The 27,592-nt window shown below is 45.9% G+C and overlaps 2 protein-coding genes and 1 long non-coding RNA gene across 8 annotated transcripts in view; 2 read left to right on the top strand and 1 right to left on the bottom strand.

Annotated features, from left to right (window-relative positions):
- Nucleotides 1–708: 708 nt before the first annotated feature.
- Nucleotides 709–18,151, top strand: ZNF625 (zinc finger protein 625). 3 transcript variants are annotated; one of them, XM_063801241.1, is made up of 6 exons: nt 709–1,028; nt 10,126–10,588; nt 12,432–12,558; nt 12,779–12,839; nt 14,017–14,983; nt 17,506–18,151. In XM_063801241.1, exons 2-5 carry the CDS (start codon nt 10,553–10,555, stop codon nt 14,930–14,932), a joined length of 1,140 nt encoding a protein of 379 aa, XP_063657311.1. In that variant the 5' UTR covers nt 709–1,028; nt 10,126–10,552; the 3' UTR covers nt 14,933–14,983; nt 17,506–18,151. The 3 variants fall into 3 exon arrangements, with proteins under 3 accessions (XP_063657311.1, XP_063657313.1, XP_063657312.1); XM_063801243.1 differs by lacking the exon at nt 10,126–10,588 and having other exon boundaries at nt 808–1,028; XM_063801242.1 differs by lacking the exon at nt 10,126–10,588 and having other exon boundaries at nt 808–1,028; nt 14,017–15,233; nt 16,543–18,151.
- Nucleotides 12,295–27,592, bottom strand: part of LOC134809079 (uncharacterized) — a 35,838-nt gene continuing 20,540 nt past the window's right edge. Inside the window, exons 2-3 of the long non-coding RNA XR_010153723.1 lie at nt 23,703–23,855; nt 12,295–12,552 (exon numbers count right to left, since the gene is read on the bottom strand). This is a non-coding gene — a long non-coding RNA (uncharacterized LOC134809079). The remainder of the gene's footprint in view (nt 12,553–23,702; nt 23,856–27,592) is intronic.
- Nucleotides 17,466–27,520, top strand: ZNF20 (zinc finger protein 20). 4 transcript variants are annotated; one of them, XM_016934000.3, is made up of 5 exons: nt 17,466–17,601; nt 19,914–20,059; nt 23,735–23,861; nt 24,070–24,130; nt 25,649–27,520. In XM_016934000.3, the coding sequence occupies exons 1-5, from the start codon at nt 17,466–17,468 to the stop codon at nt 27,045–27,047; spliced, it is 1,869 nt and encodes a 622-aa protein (XP_016789489.2). In that variant the 3' UTR covers nt 27,048–27,520.

The following is a 27,592-nucleotide window of genomic DNA, read 5'->3' as shown; positions in this document are numbered from 1 at the left end:
AAATAATAAAAACAGGGGTCTGGGGTGGGGGGATGTGGGAGGGATAGCATTAGGAGATATACCTAATGTAAATGACGAGTTAATGGGTACAGCACACCAACATGGCGCATGTATACATACGTAACAAACCTGCACATTGTGCGCATGTATCCTAGAACTTAAAGTTTAATAAATAAAAATTAAAAAAAAACAACAAAACAGGGGTATTCTTGTGTTGACCAAGTTGGTCTTTAACTCTTTACTTTAAGGGATCCTCCAGTCTCGGCCTCCCAAAGTGCTAGGATTACAGGCATGAATCACCGCACCCCGCCTGTGTTCAGGTCACAATCTCTTCTAGCTTGGATAAAGGGAAAGAAATAAAGGGGGAGAGGGCATGGTTTCATCAATGGAGATTCTCTGCAGATGCAAATTCCCCCCCTCCAAAGACAGCTTTGCTAGTCCACTTTTTTTTGCGGCCGAGCCACAGCCATTTCAAAATCTGTCAAATAAATATATTTTGGCGTAAAATATTTTAATTTCCTTCACCTCCACTGGACTCTGAGTCTGGAATTTCCTGTGCAAGACAAAGGAGCAGGGACAGCCCATTGAGTGAGGAAGACAACGGTACCCCCTCTAGCAATTCGGAGCAAATTTGGCTGAAATGCAAATACCCAAAGAGCAAGACGCAGGGAGGGAGCTCGCTTAGATAATCTGTGGTTGGAACAGGTCATTTCGGTTCTGCCGGGCCTTGTTACCCAGGGCTTCCGCTGTCACTCAGGACCGATGGGACGGGGACTGGAGCCTCATCCAATCAGGGGCGCTGGGGCGGGGTCCTGCCAACTGTCCATCCGGGGAAGGGGAGGCCGCATTCCCGCTTTCCTGACTCCCAGGCGTCTTGCACCAAGGGGAGATCGGGATCTCGGTTTTCCGGCCCCGAGAGGGACCAGGTGCCTCCGCCATAGCTTCTGTCGCTCCATCGCCCGCACTGTGACTGGACTGTTAGAGGGATCCGTGGAGAGGAGGCCAGGACACCTGGAAGCCGGGAAATGGTGAGTGTGCGGGGCCGGGGGTCCCGAGACGGGGGAGGGGCCGGGAGGAACCGGCCCGAACCGGCTCTAGCAGGACCCGGGCCTTCCTGCAGCGACTTCGGGTCTGCAGAGCGGAGTCCCCCTGGCGTAGCTCGGCCCTCGGTCCCTTCGGCCGCAGGGTGGGGTTGGGCTGGCAGCCGGGACCCCGGGCGTCCTGTCCCGTCTCTGCGCTGCGACTGCGACCCCGGCCCCGGCCCCGGCCCCGGCCCCGGAGCCCTCTCTGGGGAGCTCCGCGCCCGTAGTCCCGCGTCTCCCCAGATTGTGCGGAGACCACGGGAGGGTCATGGAGGCAATCCTGCCTCGGGTGTGGGGTTCGTGTGGGAGGAGCGGTGGGCTGCGGGGTCCCCAGTCCCCCCTTTTTTCCTGAAAAACTAAATTGAAGGCTAGGCGCAGTGGGTCACGCCTGGGAGGTTGAGGCGGGGGGATTGCTTCAGCCCAGAAATTCGAGACCTGCCTGGGCAACATACCGAGACCCTAGTTTCTATTAAAAATAAATTTTTAAAAAATGAGCCGGGCGTGGTGCCGCCCACCTGTAGTCCCAGCTACTGGGGGGCTGAGGTGGGAGGATCGCTTGAGGGAGGAGATTGGGACTGCAGTGAGCCGAGATCGCGCCACTGCATTCCAGCCTGGGCGACTGAGCGAGACCCTGTTTCAAACAAAACAAAACGAAAACAACAGCAACAAACTAAACTGAGTCCTCTTAAAAATTAAAGAGTTTTGCTTCTCAAAATAGGAGTTTGAAAAAAATGAATGAGAAATGTTTCCTGAATGAGAAACACCCAGTCATGGCTTGCAGTTTGATAACGGAAAGAGCAAAACTCTGCAAAATAACTTGAACTATGTTCTACGCCGAATATGAGAGAACGTGACCAAGGGAAACAACCGCATGTAGCCTCGAATAAGTGGTCCCCAGGAGGTTCGATGGCAGTTTGGTTTTATTCATTTCAGCGAGACAGGAATTGCAGGGAAAAGATGAATCCAGGCATGGAAGGCTGACAGGGCAGGACACGTAGAAGCGGGGCTTAGAAGGCACAGGTGGTTGAGGGATTCTGTAGTTGGCAGTTGGCTGAGAGTGTGAAGTTGTGTCTAAAATTTGAAAGGGGTAGGAAGGAATGTTTAAGTGAAGGGAGTCTGTTACCTGCCACGTGATTCCATCCCCACCAAAAAACAGATATGTTTCACTAGATTTTATGAATTCTAAGGCATGACTTTACCCTTGCCTTGCATGGCCTTAGGTCTTGTTTGCAATTTAGTATTTATTGGTACAAAGGGTTTCTTTGCAGGTTTTTTTTTTTTTTTTTGAGATGGAGCCTCACTCTCGCCCAGGCTGGAGTGCAGTGGCGCAATCTCGGCTTACGGCAACCTCCACCTCCTAGGTTCAAGCAATTCTCCTGCCTCAGCCTCCCAAGTAGCTGGAATTACAGGTGCACGCCACCATACCCGGCTAATTTCTGTATTTTTAGTAGAGATGGGGTTTCACCATGTTGGCCAAGCTGGTCTCAAACTCCTGACCTCAAATAATCCGCCTGCCTCCGCCTCCCAAAGTGCTAGGATTACAGGACTGAGCCACTGTGCCCGGCCTCTTTGCAGGTCTTATGTCTATTTTAATATGAATGTGGGTCAGTTGCCGTGTCTAAACTCCAGAAGGGAGTATGGAGTGTCTGATCTCCCTTACTAATGTAACTGGGAAATTTCAGGTTTTTGGGGGGCCTCCCCTTGGTAAAGAGCCACACAGTTGACTTGATTGGGGTGGGATGGGGAGCTTAGGTTTTTATTTTTAGTTTACAGGTTGAAGGATAGGCTTTTATATGGTGCATTAGAATAAAAATAAAAAAATACTTTATTGGTTACAGTGATGTAGTCGCCTTGTTTGGATTTTTCTACCTTAAATGATTGAAATGATCAGATTCCTATTATAAGGAGATTATTTAAGTGAAAATCTGAGAATTGCCATTCAAGAAAATACAGACTCTAGGGAAATGGGCTTAGAACTCCGGAGCTAAAAGTTAAACTCTTGACCTAGTGCAGTGTCCCACACCTGTAATCCCAGGTTTGTGAGGCTGAGGCAGGATGATTGCTTGAGACCAGGAGTTGGAGACCAGCCTTGGTAATACAAGACCCATGTCTAGAAAAGAAAAATAGAAAAATTAGACAGGTGTGGTTGCACCCACCTGTAGTTCCTGATACAAGGGACACTGAGGCAGGAGGATCACTGGACCCCAGGAGTTTGATGCTGCAGTGAGCCATTATCAAATTTGACATTCCAGCTTAAGACACTGTGATGGCCATGAAGTCTTTGTGTGAGAAAGGTAAGAGGAAAGTTAATCTATAATGAAGATCAAGAGAAAAGAGGCCCTTCCTGGCTCTGTTCAGGCATTTTCAATATTTTACAAAAGAATATAGGTAAGGGCTGGGCGGGGTGGCTCACGCCTGTAATCCCAGCACTTTGGGAGGCTGAGGCGGGTGGATCATGAGGTCAGGAGATCGAGACCAGCCTGGCTAACACGGTGAAACCCCGTCACTACTAAAAATGCAAAAAATTAGCCGGGTGCGGTGGCGAGCGCCTGTAGTCCCAGCTATTCGGGAGGCTGAGGCAGGAGAATGGCGTGAACCCAGGAGGCGGAGCTTGCAGTGAGCCAAGATTGCGCCACTGCACTCCAGCCTGGGCAAAAGAGCAAGACTCTGTCTCAAAAAAAAAAAAAAAAAAAAAAAAGAATATAGGTAAGAAAGAAGGCCAGTCTATACTGAGGGACAGGAAGGTTCCAGCTGGCTATGCTACTACTGCCAGTCATATGATTCAACCCCAGAATCACATTGCTTTAAACCTCAAGATAGGTTTTACATTTTCACCAGCATTTGGTGATGTCAGTGTTTGGATTTTAGCCACTCCACCCAACAACAATGCAGTGGTGCCTGATTGTTTTCATTTGCTCTTCTCTAATGGCATGCTATTTTTTGACTGGTTGGTTGTTTTCTTATTGAGTTTTGGGAGTTCTATCTTTTGGGTACCAGTCCTTCATCAGACAGGTGTCTTGCAAATATTTTGCTCCAGTCTGCAGCCTGTATTTTCATTATGGTAAGTGTGTTTTCCAAACAGAAAGCTTTTTTATTGTTATTTTTATTTATTATTGCTATTTTTTGAGACAGGATCTCACTTTGTCACCCAGGCTGGAGTGCAGTGGTACAATCTTGGCTCATTGCAGCCTCAACCTCCCAGGCTCCAGCGATCCTCCTGCCTCAGCCCCACAAGTAGCTGGGACTACAGGGGTGCATCATCGTGCATGGGTAATTTCTTTCTTTTTTTTTTTTTTTTTCGTTGAGAGGGTATTTTGCCATGTTGCCCAGGGTGGTGTCCAACTCCTGAGATCAAGTGATCTGCCTGCCTCAGCCTCCCAGAGTGGTGGATTACAGGTGTGAGCCACTGCACCCGACCCAAAACAGAAAGTTTTAATTTGAATGAAGCCCAGTGTATTAATTTTCTCATTCATAGATCATGCTTTTGTGTTGTATGTGAAAACTTATTGCCAAATCCAGGTTTTTTTTTGTTTTTTGTTTTGAGATAGAGTCTCACTCTGTTGCCCAGGCTGGAGTACAGTGGCGTGATCTCGGCTCACTGCAGCCTCTGCCACCTGGGTTCAAGCAATTCTCCTCCCTCAGCCTCCCAAGTAGCTGGGATTATGGGTGCCTGCCACTGCGCCTGGCTAATTTTTATATTTTTAGTAGAGAAGGGGTTTCACCATCTTGGTGAGACTGGTCTTGAACTCCTGACCTTGTGATCCACCTGCCTCGGCCTCCCAAAGTGCTGGGATTTTAGGCATGAGCTACTGCGCCTGGCCTAATCCAAGGTTGTTTTTATTTTCATGTGTATTATGTCTAGAAGTTGCGGATTTTGCATTTTCCATTTGAGTAAATGATGCATTTTGGGTTGGTTTTATGATAGTCGTACATTCTGTATCTCATTCATTTCATTGCATATAGTAGTCCAGGGGTTTCAGTACCATTTGTTGAAAAGACTGTAGTATATCTATTGAGTTGCCTTGGCTCGTTTATGAAAGATTTGTTTGTTTTGTTTTTGAGACAGAGTCTCACTCTATTGCCTAGGCTAGAGTACAGTGGCGTGATCTCGGCTCACTGCAGCCTCTGCCACCTGGGTTCAAGCGATTCTCCTGCATCAGCCTCCCAAGTAGCTGGGATTACGGGCACCTGCCACCGCGCCCGGCTAATTTTTGTATTTATTTATTGCCATTTATTTATTTATAAGTTCTCCATTGTGTTCTGTGATGTATTTATGTAGTCTTTCAAAATACCACACTATCCTGATGACTGTAGGTTTATATGAAGTGTTTTTGTCAGGCGTTGTTTATAAGTATTGTGTTGACCATTTTGAGTCTTGATATGTTTTGGATATTTGACCCCTCCAAACCTCATGTTGAAATCTGATCCCAGTGCTGGAGGTGAGGCCTAGTGGGAGGTATTTGGGCCATGGAGGTGGAACCCTCATGAATGGCTTGGTGCCCATCCCACAATAATGAGGGAGTTCTTGCTCTGTTAGTTTACTGGCGAGCTGACTGTTTAAAAAATGGTGACTGGGCGCAGTGGCTCACGCCTGTAATCCCAGCACTTTGGGAGGCCAAGACAGGTGGATCACCTGAGGTCAGCAGTTTGAGACCACCCTGGCCAACGTGGCGAAACTCTGTCTCTTCTAAAAATACAAAAATTAGCCGGGCACAGTGGCGGGCACCTGTAATCCCAGCTACTCGGGAGGCTGAGGCAGGAGAATCACTTGAACCCGGGAGGCGGAGGTTGCAGTGAGCTGAGATCGTGCCACTGCACTCCAGCCTGGGCGACAGAGCGAGACTCCATCTCAAAAAAATATATATACCATGGCATCTCCTCCACCCCTTGTTTCCTCTTTTACATGTGATACCCTAACTCTTTTTGCATTCCATGAGTAAAAGCTTCCTGAGGCCCTCACCTAAAGGCAGGCAAACACTAGTGCCATGCTTCTTGGACAGCCTGTAGAACCATGAGCCAAGTAAATTTTCCTTTATGTATTATCCAGCCACACGTATTTCTTTATAGAAATATAAAACTAAGGCCGAGTGTGGTGGCTCACGCCTATAATCCCAGCACTTTGGGAGGCTGAGGCGGGTGGATCACAAGGAGATTGAGACCATCCTGGCTAACATGGTAAAACCCCGTCTCTACTAAAAATACAAAAAATTAGCCGGGCATGGCGGCAGGTGCCTGTAGTCCCAGCTACTCGGGAGGCTGAGGCAGGAGAATGGCGTGAACCCGGGAGGGAGAGCTTGCAGTGAGCTGAGATCACCCCACTGCACTCCAGCCTGGGGGACAGAGCAAGACTCCGTCTCAAAAAAAAAAAAAAAAAAGAAATATAAAACTAACATAAGTCTTTTGCCTTTTTGTATTTCTGCCTCAGTTTGTACACCGGTATGGGCAGTGACCGTCTATATGCCTGCCAGAATCACTGCATGTATTTTTTTTTTTTTTTTTTTTTGACACAGAGACTCCCTCTGTCACCCAGGCTGGAGTGCACTGGCACAATCTCAGCTCACTGCGACCTCCCCCTCCCAGGTTCAAGCGATTCTCCTGCCTCAGCCTCCCAAGTAGCTGGAATTACAGACCTGCGCCACCACACCCGGCAATTTTTGTATTTTTAGTAGAGACAGGGTTTTGTTATGTTGGCCAGGCTAGTCTTGAACTCCTGACCTCAGGTGATCCACCCGCCTTGGCTTCCCAAAATGCCGGATTACAGGCATGAACTACCGCACCCAGCCGTGCATGTGTCTTTACTATAAATCTGGAAGGCTTTTTTCTTTTTTCTTTTTTTTTTTTTGAGATGGAGTCTCACTGTCGCCCAGGCTAGAGTGCAGTGGCACATTCTAGGCTCACTGCAACTTCTCCCCCGAAGTTCAAGCGATTTTCCTGCCTCAGCCTTCCAAGTAGCTGGGATTACAGGCTCCTGCCACCGCACCTGGCTAATTTTTGTATTTTTAGTAGAGACGGGTTTCATCATCTTGGCCAGGTTGGTCTTGAACTCCTGACCTCGTGATCCACCCACCTCGGCCTCCCAAAGTGCTAGGATTACAGGCGTGAGCCACCGCGTCCTGCCTAGGCTTTTGTTTTCTGACCTGGTTGGCCTAGTAGCATCTCCTTTCTCAAGCTGAGTAGAAGGCATGAGAGCAGACATCCTTGTCTGTGTCTCATCTTTGGGAGAAAGCAGTTAGTCCTTCACCATCACGAATGAGGGTAGTTTTGCATTTTTTATATATACCTTATAGTAAGTTAAGGAAGTTACTTTGTATTATTAGTTTATTGAGTAGTTGTTGTTTTTTTTTTAAGATGCAGTCTCGCTCCGTCATCCAGGCTGGGATGTGCAATGGCGTGATCTCGGCCCACTGCAACCTCTGCCTCCTGGGTTCAAGCGATTCTCCTACCTCAGCCTCCTGGGTAGCTGGGATTACAGGCGCATGCCACCACGCCCAGCTAATTTTTTGTATTTTTAGTAGAGACCAGGTTTTACCGTGCTGGCCAGGCTTGTCTCAAGCTCTTGACCTTGTGATCCTCCCGCCTTGGCATCCCAAAGTGGTGGGATTACAGGTGTGAGCCACTGCACCCGGCCGAGTGTTTTTATCATGAAGAAATGTTGAGGTTTGTCATATGCTTTTTCTGCATCTATTATGATGTTCTTGTGTTGTTTGCTGTTGATCCTATACTATTATGGTGTATTGCATGAATGGATTTTCAGAGGTGAGAGCAGCATTGCTTTCCTGAATTGAATGCCACTTCGTCACGGGTATGATATTGTTATAGGATTCTCTTTTCCAATATATTGGTGAGGTGTTTTCTTTTGAAATTTAAAGGAGATATTCATGTACAGTATTTTAATAGAATCTAGCATTATCTAGTACAGGATATAGTGTGTGTGTATATATATACACATATACATGTACATATGTTGCATTTATATACAGTATATGGTTTAGTTATGGTAGGTAATTGGTAAATATTACATGTAATGTGTATATGATATAGAAGTGCCACATATAAACGGTATTAGCCTATATGGCATTATACTGTTATAGTGTAAATTTATATACTTTTATCCTCCATAGTATAGTGAGTTTCATTTCCTTATTAGCCTGCAGAATACACCAGTCTCATTCTCCTCTGGGAACAAAGGAGAACCTCACCCTCTTGTTGCTACAGAATGTGCCACCCAAAAATATTCATGATCTTAGGTTTAGGAAGAAGCGGCTATAATATGACAAGAGAAACACTAGGAACAGAGAAAAAGTATGTAATTTTGACTACATTAAAATTTAAGCTTTTCTGTTTTGAAAGACACAATGAAGAAATACAGGAGTATGGTCAAGGTTAGTGGTTCACATCTGGAATCCCAGAACTTGGAAGGCTGAGGTAAGGGGATCTCTTGAGCCTAGGAGTTTAAGACCAACCTGGGAAGCATAGTGAGACCGTGTCTCTACAAAAAATAAAAAAAACTGGCCAGGCGCGGTGGCTCACATCTATAATCCCAGCACTTTGGGCGGCCGAGGCGGGCGGATCACGAGGTCAGGAGACCGAGACCATCTTGGCTAACACGGTGAAACCCCGTCTCTACTAAAAATACAAAAAATTAGCCGGGCGTGGTGGCGGGCGCCTGTAGTCCCAGCTACTCGGGAGGCTGAGGCAGGAGAATGGCGTTAACCCAGGAGGCAGAGCTTGCAGTGAGCCGAGATCGTGCCACTGCACTCCAGCCTGGGCGACAGAGCGAGACTCCGTCTCAAAAAAAAAAAAAAAAAAAAAAAATTACCCAGGTGTGGTGGCATGCTCCAGTGAGCCCAGGTACTCAGAAGGCTGTGGTGGGAGGATTGCTTGACCCCAGAGGTTGAGTCTGCAGTGAGCTGTGATTGCACTACTGCACTCCAGCCTGGATGACAGAGTGAGACTCTGTCTCAGAAAAAAAAAAAAAAAAAAAAAAAGAAATACAAGAGTATAGCTGATCTTAGCAGCTGAGCAGATTCAAGCCTGGTTACTGCATGGTTTATAGAATGCATGAGAATACTGCTTGCTATAGGCTTAAAAAAAAAAAGAAGAAATAAATTGCAAAGAGTATTCACCAAATGGAAGAAAAACTTGAAAATTCTACACCTGGTCCTCACATATATCCATCTCAGTTGGAACCTCAGTCTCCTTTATGACACAAGGTAAGGGCTGAATTGGCAAACAGGACTCCCAGGCATTGTGTCCCATCACTGCAGGAGGCGAGCTCCACCGTGGAACACTGTCTGGGTAATGGTGTATCCACAGTCCCCCATCTCACCCAGTTTATGGAGTGACAACAAGGAGTGGTCATGAGGAGAGAAGTCTGACCCAGAGTTCTGGATATGTGAGTGGGAGATACTCTCAGGACACCCTCCTTCCTTCCCACAGGGAGAGAGCATATTATCCCCTATGCATTCCAGACTTGTGAAGCAGGGTTTCAAGTCTAAGTCCCTGTCCCTTGTAAAAAAAGATTGTACTGAAATCATGTTAAAAATGTCAAAGAAGGCTTTATTCAGGACAGTTGTGATGTGGGTCATGAGAACTGTAATATGGGAGAGAGATTGACCTCAACCTTGCATGCAGCAACAACAGTATTGAACCTATAGTTCAAGAGTAAATTGAGGGAGAGGATGGAACTTGGTGAGGTATCAAGGGTTACAGAAGAGAAAGCTGATGAGTTATGAATAGGGGTAACAGAACTTCACTGGGTATCAAGTTTGGAGGGGCCAGGGTGGGGATTCTCTGAACTCCCTTAGAAGGATCTTTGCTATAACTGGGTTTTGTAGGACAAGGTCAAAGCCTTGTCAAAGAGGGAGTCCTTGAGACCCCCACAGCTACCTTTTCATGGGGACAACAACAAATCCTTACATTTCTGATTCCCTTCCCACATTCCAAAGCACCCATTTCCCCTCTCTAATCGACATCTTCATCAGTGTGTCCACCGTGATATATTTGAAAGAGCTGTAGTATTTTGTTTTTCATTTTTCCACAGATCCATGAATGGCTGCATTGGAAACTTTTCTATTTTGTTTATGAATACTTTTCATGAGAGGAAAGCACTCAATAACCACCCGAAACTTTGTTGTGTAAAATACTTAGGTCGGGCCGGGTGCGGTGGCTCACACCTGTAATCCCAGCACTTTGGGAGGTCACAGTGAGCAAATCACCTGATGTCAGCAGTTCAAGACTAGCCTGACCAACATGGAGAAACCCTGTCTCTACTAAAAATACAAAATTAGCCGGGAGTGTTGGTGCATGCCTGTAATCCCAGCTACTCGGGAGGCTGAGGCAGGAGAATTGCTTGAAGCTGGGAGGCAGAGGTTGCAGTGAGCCAAGAGTGCGCCATTGCACTCCAGCCTGGGCAACAAGAGCGAAACTCCGTCTGAAAAAAAAAAAATACTTCTGCCGAATGATTCCTGATGTTGAACCCTTTTTCACGTGCTTACTTGTCACTTGTATGTATCTTTGAGAAACGTCACTGAAATACTTTGCCCACCTTTTAATCAATTAGGTTTTTACTTGGTACAGTATTTTATTAATTTTAATAATTATAAAGTAAAAAACTTAAATTTTACCAGCTTATGCAATTTTAACTGTACAGTTGATTTAGTTAGACAACTCTACATAACTTTAATCATACTGTATTTTTCTTTTTGTGACTACCTTGGCTGTTAGCATAGTATCCTAAATTTTCATGCTTGTTGTAACAAGGGACAGGTTGTTATTTTAAAAGATTAAATAATATTCCATTGCATATATATATATACCTATCACGTTTTTGTTATGCATTCAGCAATCAATGAATGGACAGGTGGATTGATGCAGCTCTTGGCTATTGATTTTTTTTTTTTTTTTGAGACTGAGTCTTGCTCTGTCGCCAGGCTGGAGTGCAGTGGTGAGATCTCAGCTCACGGCAACCTCCGACTCCCTTGTTCAAGCGATTCTCCTGCCTCAGCCTCCCGAGTAGCTGGGATTACAGGCATACGCCACCGTCACCACACCAGCTAATTTTTGTATTTTTAGAAGAGACGGGGTTTCACTATGTTGGCCAGAATGGTCTTGATCTCCTGACCTCGTGATCCACCTGCCTTGGCCTCCCAAAGTTGGCTATTGTTAACAGTGGTTTTCAAATGTGTCTTCAAGATCTGGATTTCAATTTTTTTTTAATTGAAAATAAGTAGACACAAAAGTAGATTGCTGAAAGATATGTTAATTTTGGCCAGGCGCAGTGGCTCACGCCTGTAATCCCAACACTTTGGGAGGCCGAGACAGGTGGATCACAAGGTCAGGAGTTCAAAACCAGCCTGGCCAAGACGGTGAAACCCTGTCTCTACTAAAAAAAATACAAAAATTAGCCAGGCATGGTGGCGGGCGCCTGTAATCCCAGCTACTTGGGAGGCTGAGGCAGAAAATTGCTCGAACCTGGGAGGCTGAGGTTGCAGTGAGCCAAGATCGTGCCACTGCACTCCAGCCTGGGTGACAGAGTGAGACTCTATCTCAAAAAAAAAAAAAAAAAAAAAAGGTAGTTATATTATTTTTTTCAGGCACCGTCATACTATTCCATAGGGGCTGAGCCATTTACCATCCTTTGGACAGAGCACATGGGGTTCATTTTCTCTCTTGATGGTGTTCTCTCACACCATTTCACACAAAAGTTTTTACATTTGATAAATATTTGCCTTTTTGTTGAGACTGGACACCCTGGAGTTTTTGCCTCTCCAATCTTGTTGCCATTCAACCTTCAGCAATTCATCAGTTATAATTCAGGCTTTTCTATCCAAGCACAGTTTCCAAGAAAGGTTTCTGCTCTTGATTTTTTGTTTTAGTTAGTTATGACTCTTATCAGTCAGATTGGTAGGGCCTCAGCCAGGCTTGGTGGCTCATGCCTGTAATCCCAGCACTTTGGGAGGCCAAGGCTGGTGGATCACTTGTGGTCAGGAGTTGGAGACCAGTCTGGCCAACATGGTAAAACCCCGTCTCTACTAAAAATACAAAAATTAGTTGTGCGTGGTGGCAGGCGCCTATAATCTCAGCTACTTGGGAGGCTGAAGCATGAGAATCATTTGAACCTGGGAGGCGGAGGTTGCAGTGAGCCAAGATCATGCCACTGCACTCCCGCCTGGGTGACAGAATGAGATTCTGTCTCAAAAAATAATAATAATTAAAAAAAAGAATTTCTTTATGGAAGAGTGAGTGTTGACAGAGTAAAAAGTCTGATGACCAGATCATGGAATAAATGTTTGGAGTCCATAGCTGTCAGTCTCACCCATGTTTCTTTACACATGTGGGATGTTTCAGGATTCAGTGGTCTTTGAGGATGTAGATGTGAACTTCACCCAGGAGGAGTGGGCTTTGCTGGATCCTTCCCAGAAGAATCTCTACAGAGATGTGATGCAGGAAACCTTCAGGAACCTGGCTTCTGTAGGTAAGGGTAACAATATTACTTTCCTCAGTGAATTAGAGAACAAGTGTTTCTAGCTTGTCAGTAGTGTTGAGTGATTTGGAGTGTGGACAGGGAATAGTGAGGACAGGGAATAGGAATATGAATAAATGCTGCAAGGCTGCAGTGTACCATGAACTTAGAATCTAGTACTTTTTTCATAATTTTGCTAATTTAGGACTATTTTTCTGGTTCTGTATTTTAGGAAAAAAATGGAAAGATCAGAAAATTGAAGATGAGTACAAAAATCCCAGGAGAAACCTAAGGTAATTCGCATTCACAAGAGAAAGTGATGTCTCTCTAGACAATCATAGAATGGAAGAAAATGTTAAAAAGAAGCAAACAAGAAATAAGCCAAGTTCCACTGTATTTATTCTTACAAAATTTTCTCTAGGGCCGGGTGTGGTGGCTCACGCCTGTAATCCCAGCACTTTGGGAGGCTGAGGCAGGCGGATCACGAGGTCAGGAGATCGAAACCATCCTGGCTAACATGGTGAAACCCTGTCTCTACTAAAAATCCAAAAAAATTAGCCGGGCGTGATGGCGGGCACCTGTAGTCCCAGCTACTTGGGAGGCTGAGGCAGGAGAATGGCGTGAACCCGGGAGGCAGAGCTTGCAGTGAGCTGAGATCATGTCACTGCACTCCATCCCGGGCGACTGAGCAAGACTCCGTCTCAAAAAAAAAAAAAAAAAAAAATCTCTAGAAACATATATTTAAGTGTGACATAGGCTGAACATCCTGGCTCAAGCCTATAATCCAGCCCTTTGGGAGGTTCAGGTCAGAGATTGCTTGAGCTGAAGAGTCTGAGGCTACACTCGGCCATGATAGCACCATTACACTCTAGCCTGGGTTAAAGGGCAAGACCCTGACTCAGAAGCAATAAAATTGACAAAGACGGTTAGTACTTGTAAAATAGTTTACCTGAAAATAGTGTTGGCCGGGCGCCCAGGTGTATGCCTGTAATCCTAATGCTTTAAGAGGCAGAGGTGGGGGGATTGCTTGAGTCTAGGAGTTTGAGACCAGCCAGGGAAATGTGACAAAACCCCATCTCTAGCAAATATACAAAAGTTAGCCGGGCATGATGGTATGCTTGTAGCCTCAGGTAATCAGGAGGCTGAAGTGGCAGGACGGCTTCAGATTGGGAGATGGAGGTTGCAGTGAGCTGAGATCTCACCACCGCACTCCAGCCTGGATGACAGAGTGAAACCCTATCTCAAAAAATTTTTAAAAAGTACTAAGAAGCCCTATATCAATATTATCTTTCTTGATAACAGGTATAGCTGGGCCATCTTGTAGAGCGTGTGTGGTCTGTTCATGTTCAGACAGGGCAGAAAGCCTACACATTGCTGTACAGTGTTAGAAATACAAGTGCAATGACTTGTTAATGAATATCAAATCAGTGATAAAGGAACCCATTATGATATACTTCTCATTGTTCACAGAGGTCTTATGGGAGAGAGACTCTTAGAAAGTAAAAAAGATCATCAGCATGGAGAAATTTTGACCCAGGTTCCAGATGACATGCTGAAGAAGAAAACTCCCCGAGTAAAATCACGTGGAGAAGTCAGCGTGGGTCATGCATCCCTTAATAGGCACCACAGAGCTGACACTGGACACAAGCCATATGAGTATCAGGAATATGGACAGAAGCCATATAAATGTACATACTGTAAGAAAGCCTTCAGTGATCTCCCCTACTTTCGAACACATGAATGGGCTCACACTGGAGGGAAACCTTATGATTGTGAGGAATGTGGAAAAAGCTTTATTTCCCGTTCAAGCATTCGAAGACACAGGATAATGCACAGTGGAGATGGACCCTACAAATGTAACTTTTGTGGGAAAGCGTTGATGTGTCTCAGTTTGTATCTTATCCACAAACGAACTCACACTGGAGAGAAACCATATGAATGTAAACAGTGTGGTAAAGCCTTTAGTCATTCTGGTAGCCTTCGAATACATGAAAGAACTCACACTGGAGAGAAGCCTTATGAATGCAGTGAGTGTGGGAAAGCATTCCATAGTTCCACATGCCTCCATGCACATAAAATAACTCACACTGGGGAGAAGCCGTATGAATGTAAACAGTGTGGGAAAGCCTTTGTTTCTTTCAATTCCGTTCGATATCATGAAAGAACTCACACTGGAGAGAAGCCCTATGAATGTAAGCAATGTGGGAAAGCCTTCAGATCTGCCTCGCACCTTCGAACACATGGAAGGACTCACACTGGAGAGAAACCCTATGAATGTAAACAATGTGGGAAAGCCTTTGGATGTGCCTCGAGCGTTAAAATCCATGAAAGGACTCACACTGGAGAAAAACCCTGTAGCTCCAACACTTCGAAAGGCCAAGGCTAGAAGATCGCTTAATTCACATAAGATTCCTAGAAGCCACTGAATCCAATCATGGTAAAAATGTGTTTCCCTCAAATCATGGGAACCATCGCAAAATTATTCTGAAGCTTCTGCAGTCACTGTCATTTGACAGCATTCAGAAATAAATGCCAGTAGCCCAAGAGCAAAAATTTTGGGGAGTAGTTTAGCTGAGGCCTCACTCAGATACCTAGGACACAGAGTTGGAAATAACTCTTAAGAGAGACACACCTCCAGTAAGACCTTAAGACAGTTCTGTCATAAAAAAAATACGAGGTTTGGCCGGGTGCAGTGGCTCATGCCTATAATCCCAGCACTTTGGGAGGCCGAGGCAGGCGGACCATGAGGTCAGTAGTTCGAGACCAGCCTGGTCAATATGGTGAAACCCCATCTCTACTAAAAAATATAAAAATTAGCCAGGTGTGGTGGCGCCTGTAGTCCCAGCTACTCAGGAGGCTGAGGCAGGAGAATTGCTTGAATACAGGAGGTGTAGGTTGCAGTGAGCTAAGATTGCGCCACTGCACTCCAGCCTGGGTGACAGAGTGAGACTCCGTCTCAAAATAATAATAATAATAATAATAATAAGGTTAGCCCAGCAAAGTGGCAGGTGTATATATACAGAAAGGTCAGAAAAATCTGTTCCCTCCTATTGAAAGCCCAATACCTAAGTGGCAAGCCCTCATTTTAAGAAACTCACTAAAGGGATAACGGAAGTGCCATTGTCAGACTCACTGCCTCAGAAAGACCTTTATCAAAACAAAAGGCTAAAGTTCCTATTCAAAAATATCCTATAATAAATGGCTGGCTATCGGGTACACTACGTATTTTATGCCATTCGTTCTCACGAGTTTTCTTTCTTTTTTTTTTTTTGAGACAGAGTCGGGCTCTGTCTCCCAGGCTGGAGTGCAGTTGCACATTCTCAGCCCACCGCAACCTCTGCCTCCTGGGTTCAAGCGATTCTTCTGCCTCAGTCTCCCGAGTAGCTGGCTTTACAGGCATGAGCCACCATGCCCAGCCTCTAATCTCTTTTTTTTTTTTTTTTTTTTTTTTGAGACAGAGTCTCACTCTGTTGCCCAGGCTGGAGTGTGTTGGTGTGAGCTCGGCTCAGTGCAACTTCCACCTCCTGGCTTCCCGGGTAGCTGGGATTATGGGCACCCACCACCACGCTAGGCTAATTTTTTATATTTTTAGTAGAGACAGGATTTCACCATGTTGGTCAGACTGGTCTTAAACTCCTGACCTCAAGTGATCCGCACCAGTGTCTCCCAAAGTGCTGGGATTACAGGTGTGAGCCACTGTACCCGGCCTTCTAATCTTTTTCCAGCCTTCTAATTTTTTTTTTTTTTTTTTTTTTTTGATACAGAGTCTTGCTCCAGGTTGGAGTGCAGTGGTGTGCTGTCGGCTCACTGCAGCCTCCAACTCCCGGGTTCAAGCGATTCTCCTTTCTCAGCCTCCTGAGTAGCTGGGACTATAGGTGTGTGCCCCCACACCCGGCTAATTTTTGTATTTTTAGTAGAGACAGGGTTTCACCATGTTGACCAGGCTGGTCTCGAACTTCTGACCTCAGGTGATCCACCTGCCTTGGCCTCCCAAAGTGCTGGGATTACAGGCGTTAGCCACTGCGCCCGGCCATTTTTGTATTTTTAGTAGAGACGGGTTTCTCCATGTTGGCCAAGCTGGTCTTGAACTCCTGACCTCAAGTGACCCACCTGCCTCAGCCTCCCAAAATGCTGGGACTACAGGTGTGAGCTACTGTGCCAGGCCTAATATCTTTTTTTTTTTTTTGAGACGGAGTCTTGTTCTGTGGCCAGGCTGGAGTGCAGTGGTGCAATCTCGGCTCACTGCAACCTCCGCCTCCCAGGTTCAAGAGATTCTCCTGCCTCAGCCTCCTGAGTAGCTGGGACTACAGGCATGCGCCACCACGCCCAGCTAATTTTTGTATTTTTAGTAGAGATGGGGTTTCACCATGTTGGCCAGGATGGTCTCAATCTCTTGACCTCATGATCTGCCACCTTGGGCTCCCAAAGTGCTGGGATTATAGGCACCACGCCTGGCCCTAATCTCTTCTCAAAGTACTTTTTTCTTTAATGAATGTCTTAAATAAAAACTTTTTTCTAACCACAAACTTTTTTTTTTATTATTTTATTATGTAATTTTTTTTAGAGACTTAGTCTTGATGTGTGGACCCGGCTGGAGTGCAGTGATATTCACAAGTGTGAGCTTAGTGCATGAGAGCTTCATATTCCTGGGCTCACAATCCTTCTACCTCAGCCTGCCAAGTAGCTGTCACTACAGGTACCAGCTGCTGTGCCTGGCTTCCACCTTTTTTTTTTTTTTTCTTTAAGCAGTTCCTTTTAAAGACCAAAGAAAACCTGTCCTCTTGTGTGGCCTGAGTTGATCTATGAACATTATTCACTATGACCCAGAAAATCCCACGAAGTCGTGCATGTTAGAAGGATGAAACCCTCATGTTCACTGTAAACTGTGAAGGTGCTCAGGCCATCACAGGTATGCCTATATGAAAAGCCACCAAGTATCTGAAATATTTTCTTTTACAGAAATTATGTGTACCATTTCAGTCTTAGAAAGTGGAGTTGGTCGCTGTACGCAAGACAGACACTGGGGCTGGACTCACCATCAGTGGCCCAGAAAAGGTACTGAAATTTGCTTACAAGTGCAGAGTTATGCTGAACTTAAGGGTATAGATGTAGATTCCCTGGTTATTGAGCACATCCAGGGAACAAGGCACCCATAATGTACCACCTGACTTACAGAACTCATGGGCAGATGAACCCATCCACAAACTCCCCTGCCACATCCAGATGATGCTTAGTGAAAAGAAACACCTTGTTCCAAAAGCAGAAAAGGAGGCTGCACGGAAGAAAAAGATACCCCAGAAGAAACATAAACTTAAGAGACAAATAAATTCAGCCAAAAGAAAATGCAAATAAAAGTTCAAAACAAAACAAAAAAAACCTCTAAAATTCATAAAACACAAAATGACAAACTCTATTAAATATGCCTCTATGATATCTCTTAGATAAAAGTTGGCCGTAATAGAGAAAATGAAGATAGGTGTTGGTGACTGGCAGATTCTGGGTCTACGATGAATCAGAGAAGGATGGTTTTCACTTTGTTTTACATTTTTTTAATGCTTGATGTTGACTTGGTAGAAAGATGATAATAAAGAGATTCTTCTGTCTATGTGTTTTTTTTAGATTACTCATGTGGACTGAAGAAAAAAAATTAAATTTGTTAAAGAAAGTGAGTTTGATTTAGGATTGTGACTGAGGACAATAGCCTGGAAGCAGTTCTGACAGATGGCTGCTATGTAATATTTTGGTTCACAGTTTATAAGAGACATGTGGGCCCTGTGCTCTATCTTGTTTTTTCTTCAAAGCATAATTCTGGAGACCTGGAGAGTCCCAGAGTCAGGAATGTTATAAAGTCAGGCTGGAAACCAGAAATAAGTAACATGACTAAACATTTGTGTGTTTTTTTGTTTTGTTTTGAGACGGAGTCTTGCTCTATTGCCCAGGCTGGAGTGCAGTGGTTCAATCTCGGCTCTCTGCAACCTCAGCCTCTTTGATACAAACGATTCTTCTGCCTCAGTCTCCCGAGTAGCTGGGATTACAGGTGGGCACTACCACACCCGGCTAATTTTTGTATTTTTAGTAGAGATGGGATTTCACCATGTTGGCCACGCTGGTCTCCAACTCCTGATCTCAGGTGATCCAGCCACCTCGCCCTACCAAAGTGCTGGGATTACAGGCTTGAGCCACAGCGCCCAGCCACTACTGCCTCACTTTCATGCAGTTAAATAATCTTGGACACTTCCTCCTCGACTTTATACATACACACTGGAGGAGAGCTTTGCTTGTGTGTTATTCTCGCAGTGGGATTGAGGATGTTTGTCTCATGGAAACTGATGAATGATGTGAGAAGCAGGTGAATAACCTGCAGGGGGCAGCAGAGACCGACGCCAGGGACTGGACGCTGAGGCTAGTATGGATCCTGCCAAGGAGTGAAGTGGAGTTCTGGGTGCTTCCTGGGCAGCCGCCCTCCCCTGCAGGTGGCTTGCAGCTGCTCAGAGCAGATCCAGAAAGAGTGTGGGTTCTGACATGCTGCAGCGCCCTGGAAAGCAGGAGACCCACGTGCAGGTGCACTTCAGGAGTTCTGTCCTTTCTGCGGCTGTACATCTGGAATCTGGAGCCGTTTTCGGGAGCAGTGTTTTGGGTTTGACATGCATAGAGTCCCTGGGGTCAGACTGTAATTTGCATATCTGAAGAAAATCCGTAAAGATCAAGTTCAGGGAAATAACTGTTTGGGACCTCTCCTGGAGAAGGGGCTTATGAAGTTGACAGTTTATTTAGGTCAGAAGTTTAAAATCACCAAGTGAGAGTTTTCTGCCGATGAAGATGAAGGTCTGGAAGGAGGGAGCGTTTCCACACTGTGAGGTGGGGTGAGATGTGTGAAAGCCTTGGCCATGTCTCATCCCTAATTCCGGGCCCCTGAAGGACAACTGCCTCTCCTTCTTGGTGCAGTCGTGCCTGGCCTGGTCTGGGCTCCCCTTCCTGCTCTGAGGTCAGCAGATCGCTCCATTGGACACCCAGTCTGGAATTCCCTGCACACACTTAGAACCCCGTGCAGGACGAAGAAGCACTGACAGCCCATTGAATGAGGAAGAAGATAGTGCCCTGTCTAAAAATCAGGAGCAAATTTGGCTGAAAAGAAAATATCCAATGACCAGGGCTCAGGGAAAGAGTTGTCCCTTAGAGAGAAGCTGTGGCTAGAACCGATCAGTCCGGCTTTGCAGGGCCGGTTACCCAGGGCTTCTGCCGTCACTCAGTTCTGAAGGGGCGGGGCCTTGTACCTTGTCCAATCAGAAGCGCCGGGGCGGAGCCCGGCCAACGGTCCATCCGGAAGGAGGAGGCCCATTCCAGCTTCTACTTTTGTTGCTATGCAGGTTGTTGTCGGGATACCAGATTTCCTACTCCGAGAGGCCCCGGGTCCCTCTGCCACAACTTCTGTCGCTCTGCCGCCTGCACCGTGACCCGCAGTATTCACGGGAGCCCTAGAGAGGACACCGGGACACCCAGAAGCCGGGAAATGGTGAGTGTATGGGGCCGGAGTCCCCAGACGGGGGAGGGGCTGGGTGGAACCGGCCGGAAGCGGCTGTGGCGGGATCTGGGCCTCCTCGCCGCGCCTCCTGGATCTGGGACCCGAATCCCTCTGTCTCAGCTCGTCCCTCCGTCCCCTCGGCCGCAGGGTGCGGCTGGGCCGGCAGCCGGGACCCCGGGCGTCCTGTTCTGTTCCTGCGCGGGCGACTGTGGGCCCCGACCCTGGAGCCCTCTCTGGGCAGCTCCGCGCCTGCAGCCCCGCGTCTCTTCAGATTTTGCGGGGACCACGGGAGGGTCATGGGGGAATCCCGCGGAGGTTTTTTTCTGTTAAAGAGTTTGGGCCGGGCGCGGTGGCCCATGCTTGTAATCCCAGCACTTTGGGAGGCCGAGGCTGGCGGATCACGAGGTCAGGAAATCGAGACCATCCAGGCTAACACGGTGAAACCCCGTCTCTACTAAAAATACAAAAAATTAGCCGGGCATGGTGGCATGCGCCTGTAGTCTCCGCTACTCAGGAGGCTGAAGCAGGAGAATCGCATGACCCCAGGAGACGAAGGTTGCAGTGAGCCGAGATCACGCCACTGCACTCCAACCTAGGGGACAGAGCGAGATTCCATCTCAAAAAAAAAAAAAAAAAAAAATTAAAGAGTTTGAGCAAACAGCGATTCATGAGTGAGAAACGCCCAGTCATGATTTGTGGCTTTGGTACCAGAAAGTTTTAAGAAGAATTGCATTTTGTTAACGGTGGAGGGGGTCCAGGTTCTTGGCGTCTTGAACAAAGAATTGGACAAAACGCACAAAGCAAGGAAGGAATGAAGGGATTTAACACTCCACAGTGTGCGAGCGGGGCTGAGCACAGGGGCTCAAAGGCCCCGTTACAGAATTTTTGGGAGTTTAAATAGCCCCTGGAGGATTCCATTGGTTACTTGGGGTATACTCTATGTAAAAGGAGAGGATGAAGTAAAGTTATAAAATCATTTACTTGGCTTACGCCCTATGGAGTAGGTATTTCCTTTCATAGCTGAAGTTTGAATAGGCCTTATGTTCCCTGCGTCCAGACCCTATTTTCCTGCCTCAATTTGAGTTTGATTTTGGTGTCCTTAGGTAGTTTCTTATAGCACTAAACACACTTCAGTCTAATCGCTGCTGCTTTAAATTTTTTCACACTGTCTATAGGGACTGGCTTCCTCCTGCATTTTCCTAATCTATGGGTCTCAAATCCTCCACCCTGCTACCCCGCCCTAACTCTTCAGCGGTTTGCAGTAACATCTTAAATTTTCAATTACTTTTCTGCATCTCCAAACATTAACTCCCCTTCTCCAACTCACAGTATTATCAACTTTCTTTTTTTTTTTGAGACAGAGTTTCGCTCTTGTTGCCCAGGCTGGAATGCAATGGCATGATCTTGGCGCATTGCAACCTCTGCCTCCCGGGTTCAAGTGATTCTCCTGCCTCAGCCTCCTGTATCAACTTTCTTTATTGTAGAGTATATTTCTTCATCCTTTCTTTCACATAGATGCAGTATTTTAGTGGTTTGTCATCTTTTCACAAGGTCATGGATGACTGTTTTTAAAATATTTGTGTTCTGTTTCTGAACATTTCACATAGAATAGAGAATAACCACTTGATACTCCAGTGAAAAACCTCTGTTCCTCTCCTCTTATCTTCGTAAGGCACAGACACCATCTCAGAATGTCTTTGGGTTGTTTCCTTTTTTTTTTTTTTTTTTTGAGAGAAAGTCTCTCTCTGTAACCCAGGCTGAATTGAAGTGGCGTGGTCTTGGCTCACTGCAACCTCCGCCTCCCAGGTTCAGGTGATTCTCCTGCCCTCAGCCTCCCGAGTAGCTGGGTTTACAGGTATGCGCCACCATACCCCATGTATTTTTAGTAGAGATGGGGTTTCACCATGTTGGTCAGGCTGGTCTCAAACTCCTGAGCTCAAATGATCTGCCTGCCTCAGCCTCCCAAAGTGCTGGAATTTGACAGGCGTGAGCCACCGTGCCTGGCCTGTTTCCTTTTTGAAAACTTTACAGGGTGATGTGTCTTCAGGAGTCCCAATCTATCTTTTCCTGGTCCTGGGTTTCAGAACCGCCTGGGGCTGAACCAAAATGCCCACAGCTCCCATCTCTCCTGGCCTACTGAATATCAGCCCCTGTGTCAGTCCTCCCAGAGGATAGCCTGAGGCAGGGTGTGGGATCTCCCAAAGGAGCAACTGAATTTCCCAAATGGGAGGAGACTCCTCGTACACTCTTCATCTAGATAGCCAACCCCTTGGGATGCTCAGTTTTTCTCCCCCAGTCCCAGCTTCCATTATTTGGATACACATAGCTGATCAGCCAGTTGGATGTTGCTATTAAGGGAAAGGTGTAGGTGAAGTGAGCCACAGCGGAGTCATCTCAACAAAGCCATAAAGCCATGACATAACAGTGCATTACTCACATCCCAGACAGATGAGGGCAGCACACCTTGCAGGGCAACACAGAGTGGGGGGAACATCCAGGATGCACATTCAACCAGCAGGTGGGGAGAAAGACAGACAGGGACCTTTGGGCCAGAGTTTTTCTTGGGGTCCAGGGCAATGCCCAAGGAGGTTTCTCTTAGGGAGTTGTTTCTGGTAGATTTAGAGCAAGCAGGTGCTAGTTCTGTGAAGTCAGGCTGTGATTAACAGGTGGTCTGTGCCATCCATGTGGGTATAAGGGTCAGTGGGGCAAGTCAAGTTGGTCTGTCTAGCTTTTCCACAGTGAGGTCGTCACCAGGAGGCAGCCGTGTAAGTCACATATGTGGGTTGAGCACATGCAGGAACTGGGAGGAGGTGGATAACTGGAAACTGTTGAGGTCAAGTGCAGCTTTCTTCTTCTTCTTTTTTTTTTTTTTTCTGAGACAGAGTCTCTTTCTGTCGCCCAGGCTGGAGTGAAGTGGCGCTCTCTCAGCTCACTGCAACCGCCGCTTCCCAAGTTCAAGCGATTCTCCTGCCTCAGCCTCCCGAGTAGCTGGGATTACAGGCATGTGCCAACATGCCCAGCTAATTGTGTATTTTTTTTTTTAATAGAGACAGGGTTTCTCCATGTTGGTCAGGCTGGTTTCGAACTCCCGACCTCAGGTGATCCGCCCACCTTGGCCTCCCAAAGTGCTGGGATTACAGGCATGAGCCACTGTGCCTGGCCTATTTATTTTATTATTATTTTTTTGAGATGGCGTATTGCTTTGTCGCCCAGGCCAGAGTGCAGTGACGCGATCTCGGCCCACTGTAACCTCTACCTCCTGGGTTCAAGCCCTTCTCCTACCTCAGCCTCCCGAGTAGCTGGGACTACAGGCACCCACCACCATGCCTGGCTGATTTTTATATTTTTAGTAGGGACGGGTTTCTCCATGTTGGCCAGGCTGGTCTCAAACTCCTGACCTCAAGTGATCTGCCTGCCTCAGCCTCCCAGAGTGCTGGGATTACAGGCGTGAGCCACCGCGCCTGGCCAAAGACCCTCTCTCTTAACAAAAAAAGGCTTGGTTTGTGGGAGGACGTGAGTATAGACAGAAAGTAAGAGGTGTGATGACCAAGTCATGGGATAAATGTTTGGAGTCCACAGTATCATGAGAACTTCTTAGGAATAAAGTATAGGCCTCCAGGGCTGTTAGTCTTACCTGTCCTCCTTTACATATGTGAGATGTTTCAGGATTCAGTGGCCTTTGAGGATGTGGCTGTCAGCTTCACCCAGGAGGAGTGGGCTTTGCTGGATCCTTCCCAGAAGAATCTCTACAGGGATGTGATGCAGGAAACCTTCAAGAACCTGACCTCTGTAGGTAAGAATGACAATATTACTTCCCAGTGAATTAGAGAACAAATGCTTCTAGCTCATCAATGCTGTTCATTGATTTGGAACATGGACAAAAAATACTTTGATGAATAAATCAGGCATGGCTACCATGTACCATGAATACAGAATCTAATGATTTTTAAATAAATTCATACTAATTCTGGATCTGTGTTTTCTCCGGGTCTGTGTTTTAGGAAAAACATGGAAAGTTCAGAACATTGAAGATGAGTACAAAAATCCCAGGAGAAATCTAAGGTAATTTTCTCTCGCAAGACAAGGCAATGCCTCTAGAAAATCTTAAAATGTGAGAAAATAGGCCAGGTGCAGTGGCTCACGCCTGTAATCCCAGCACTTTGGGAGGTTGAGGTGGGTGGATCCCAAGGTCAGGAGTTCGAGACCAGCCTGGCCAATATGGTGAAACCCTGTCTCTACTAAAAATACAAAAAAATTAGCTGGGCGTGGTGGCACATGCCTGTAGTCCCAGCTACTCGGGAGGCTGAGGCAGGAGAATTGCTTGAATCTGGGAGGCAGAGCTTGCAGTGAGCCGAGATCGCGCCACTGTACTCCAGCCTGGGTGACAGAGTGAGACTCCGTCTCAAAAAAAAAAAAAAAAAAGTGAGAAAATGTTAAAAAGAAGCAAAAGAAATAAGCCCAGTATCAAATTTATGTATTCATAGAAAGTTTTCCTAAAAACATATGTTTAAATGTAACATACGCTGGGCTGGGCACTGTTGCTCATACCCCCAAATCCCAGTCCTTTGGGGCTTTCACACCAAAGGATTGCTGGAGGCCAGGAGTTTGAGGCTGCAGTGAGCCATGATGGTACCACTACACTCCAATTTGGACAACAGGGTGAGTTGAGACCCCAACTCAAAAAAAAAAGACGCACATGTTTAGTATTTGTAAAATAGTTTACTTGAAAATAGGATTACGAAGCCCCATAGAAATACTAATTTTTAAAAAATATATATACCCAGACCATCTTGTAGAGCATATAGTCCATTAATATTCAAACGATTCAGACAGAGCAGAAAGCTGACACTTTGCCGGGCAGTGTTAACAATGCAAGTGCAATAGTTGTTAATGATATAAATCATGTTTTTTTCTTCTTTTTTGAGACAAGAGTCTCGCTGTGTCACCCAGGCTGGAGTGGAGTGGTGTGGTTTTAGCTCACTGCAACTGCCACTGCTTGGGTTCGAGGTATTCTCGTGCCTTAGCATCCCAAGTAGTTGGGATTACAAGCGCACGCCGTCACACCTAGCCAATTTTTGTATTTTTAGTAGAGACAGGGTTTCGCCATGTTGGCCAGGCCGATCTCAAACTCCTGGCCTCAAGCCATCTGCCCGCCTCAGCCTCCCATAGTGCTGGGATTACAGGCGTGACCCACCATACCCAGCCAATATAGATCACTTTTTTATTTTTTTATTTTTTTTTGAGACAGAGTTTCGCCCTTGTCACCCAGGCTAGAGCACAATGGCGCAATCTCAGCTCACTGCAACCTCTGCCTCTGGGGTTCAGGTGATTCTCCCAACTCAGGCTCCCGAGTAGCTGGGATTACAGGCACCTGCCACCACGCCCAGCTAATTTTTGCATTTTTAGTAGAGACGGGGTTTCACCATGTTGGCCAGGATGGTCTCAAACTCCTGACCTCAGGTGATCCACCCACCTCAGCCTCCCAAAGTGCTGGGATTACAGGAGTGAGCCACTGTGCCCGGCCCTATAAGTCACTTTTAATCAAACCGTTAATAATGTGCTTCTCATTTTTCACTGAAGTCTTATGAGAGAGAAACTCTGTGAAAGTAAAGAAAGTCATCACTGTGGAGAAAGCTTCAACCAGATTGCAGATGACATGCTGAACAGGAAAACTCTTCCTGGAATAACACCATGTGAAAGCAGTGTGTGTGGAGAAGTTGGCACGGGTCATTCATCTCTTAATAGGCATATCAGAGCTGACACTGGACACAAGTCATCTGAGTATCAGGAATATGGAGAGAATCCATATAGAAATAAGGAATGTAAGAAAGCCTTCAGTTATCTTGACTCCTTTCAATCACATGATAAAGCTTGCACTAAAGAGAAACCCTATGATGGTAAAGAATGTGCAGAAACCTTCATTTCCCATTCATGCTTTCAAAGACACAGGGTAATGCACAGTGGAGATGGACCTTATAAATGTAAGTTTTGTGGGAAAGCCTTCTATTTTCTCAATTTATGTCTTATCCATGAACGAATTCACACTGGTGTGAAACCATATAAGTGTAAACAATGTGGTAAGGCCTTTACTCGTTCCACTACCCTTCCAGTACATGAAAGAACTCACACAGGAGCGAAAGCCGATGAATGTAAAGAATGTGGGAATGCATTCAGTTTTCCTAGTGAAATTCGTAGACATAAAAGGTCTCACACTGGAGAAAAACCCTATGAGTGTAAGCAATGTGGGAAAGTCTTCATTTCTTTCAGTTCCATTCAGTATCATAAGATGACTCACACTGGAGAGAAACCCTATGAATGTAAGCAGTGTGGGAAAGCCTTTAGATGTGGCTCACACCTTCAAAAGCATGGAAGGACTCACACTGGAGAGAAACCCTATGAATGTAGGCAATGTGGTAAAGCCTTCAGATGTACCTCGGACCTTCAAAGGCATGAAAAGACACACACTGAGGATAAACCCTATGGATGTAAGCAGTGTGGGAAAGGCTTTAGATGTGCTTCACAACTTCAAATTCATGAAAGGACGCACAGTGGAGAGAAACCCCATGAATGTAAGGAATGTGGAAAAGTATTCAAGTATTTTTCTTCCTTGCGTATACATGAAAGGACGCACACTGGAGAGAAGCCCCATGAATGTAAGCAATGTGGAAAAGCATTCAGGTATTTCTCTTCCTTGCATATACATGAAAGGACACACACTGGAGATAAGCCATATGAGTGTAAGGTATGTGGCAAAGCCTTCACTTGTTCCAGTTCCATTCGATATCATGAAAGGACTCACACTGGAGAGAAACCCTATGAATGTAAGCACTGTGGTAAGGCCTTTATTTCCAATTACATTCGATATCATGAAAGGACTCACACTGGAGAGAAACCCTATCAATGCAAGCAATGTGGCAAAGCCTTTATTCGTGCCAGTTCATGTCGAGAACATGAAAGAACTCATACCATTAATAGATGAGAAATCCTATTAGTGGAAGCAATGGGAGAAGCTTTCTGTTGTCCCACTTCCTTTGAAACACGAGAAAAGAGAGTGGTGAAAGAACCTCTGGATAACTGCTTTTTGAATTGAGAAGAGAGACTTGCGATAGGACAATAGAATCTAGAAGAACTTGGATGGTTTCGTAATACAATTCACCTATAGCCAATCTTGCATGAGATTTCAAAAGCACAGAAAAGGCAGGCATCAGTCACATATTAGAGGCACCACACAGGGAGAGAGGTGTGTGGCTGCCCGCTTCCAGCCCATTTTCCTGATTCTTTGGCTTGTTAATCGAGAATATCCCCCAAATCACTTGTCTGTGTTCCTCAGAGTTGTAGGTCTCCAGATATGTCCCCAGTGCTCCACATTAAAGATACATGCCCACTTTGCTATTTCTTCAGAAATGTTAAAATGTTTACCAGAGAACTAATAAATGTTGTTATGGCTGGAAATACTCTCTGATGCCCAACTCTTCTATAGATTGAGTTGGTTTAAGAGGTCTGCTTTGTATTGCAAGCATTGTT

This window comes from Pan troglodytes, chromosome 20 (assembly GCF_028858775.2).
Source record: "Pan troglodytes isolate AG18354 chromosome 20, NHGRI_mPanTro3-v2.0_pri, whole genome shotgun sequence".
Classification (NCBI taxonomy): domain Eukaryota; kingdom Metazoa; phylum Chordata; class Mammalia; order Primates; family Hominidae; genus Pan; species Pan troglodytes.
This window is presented reverse-complemented; position numbering and strand designations above follow the sequence as displayed.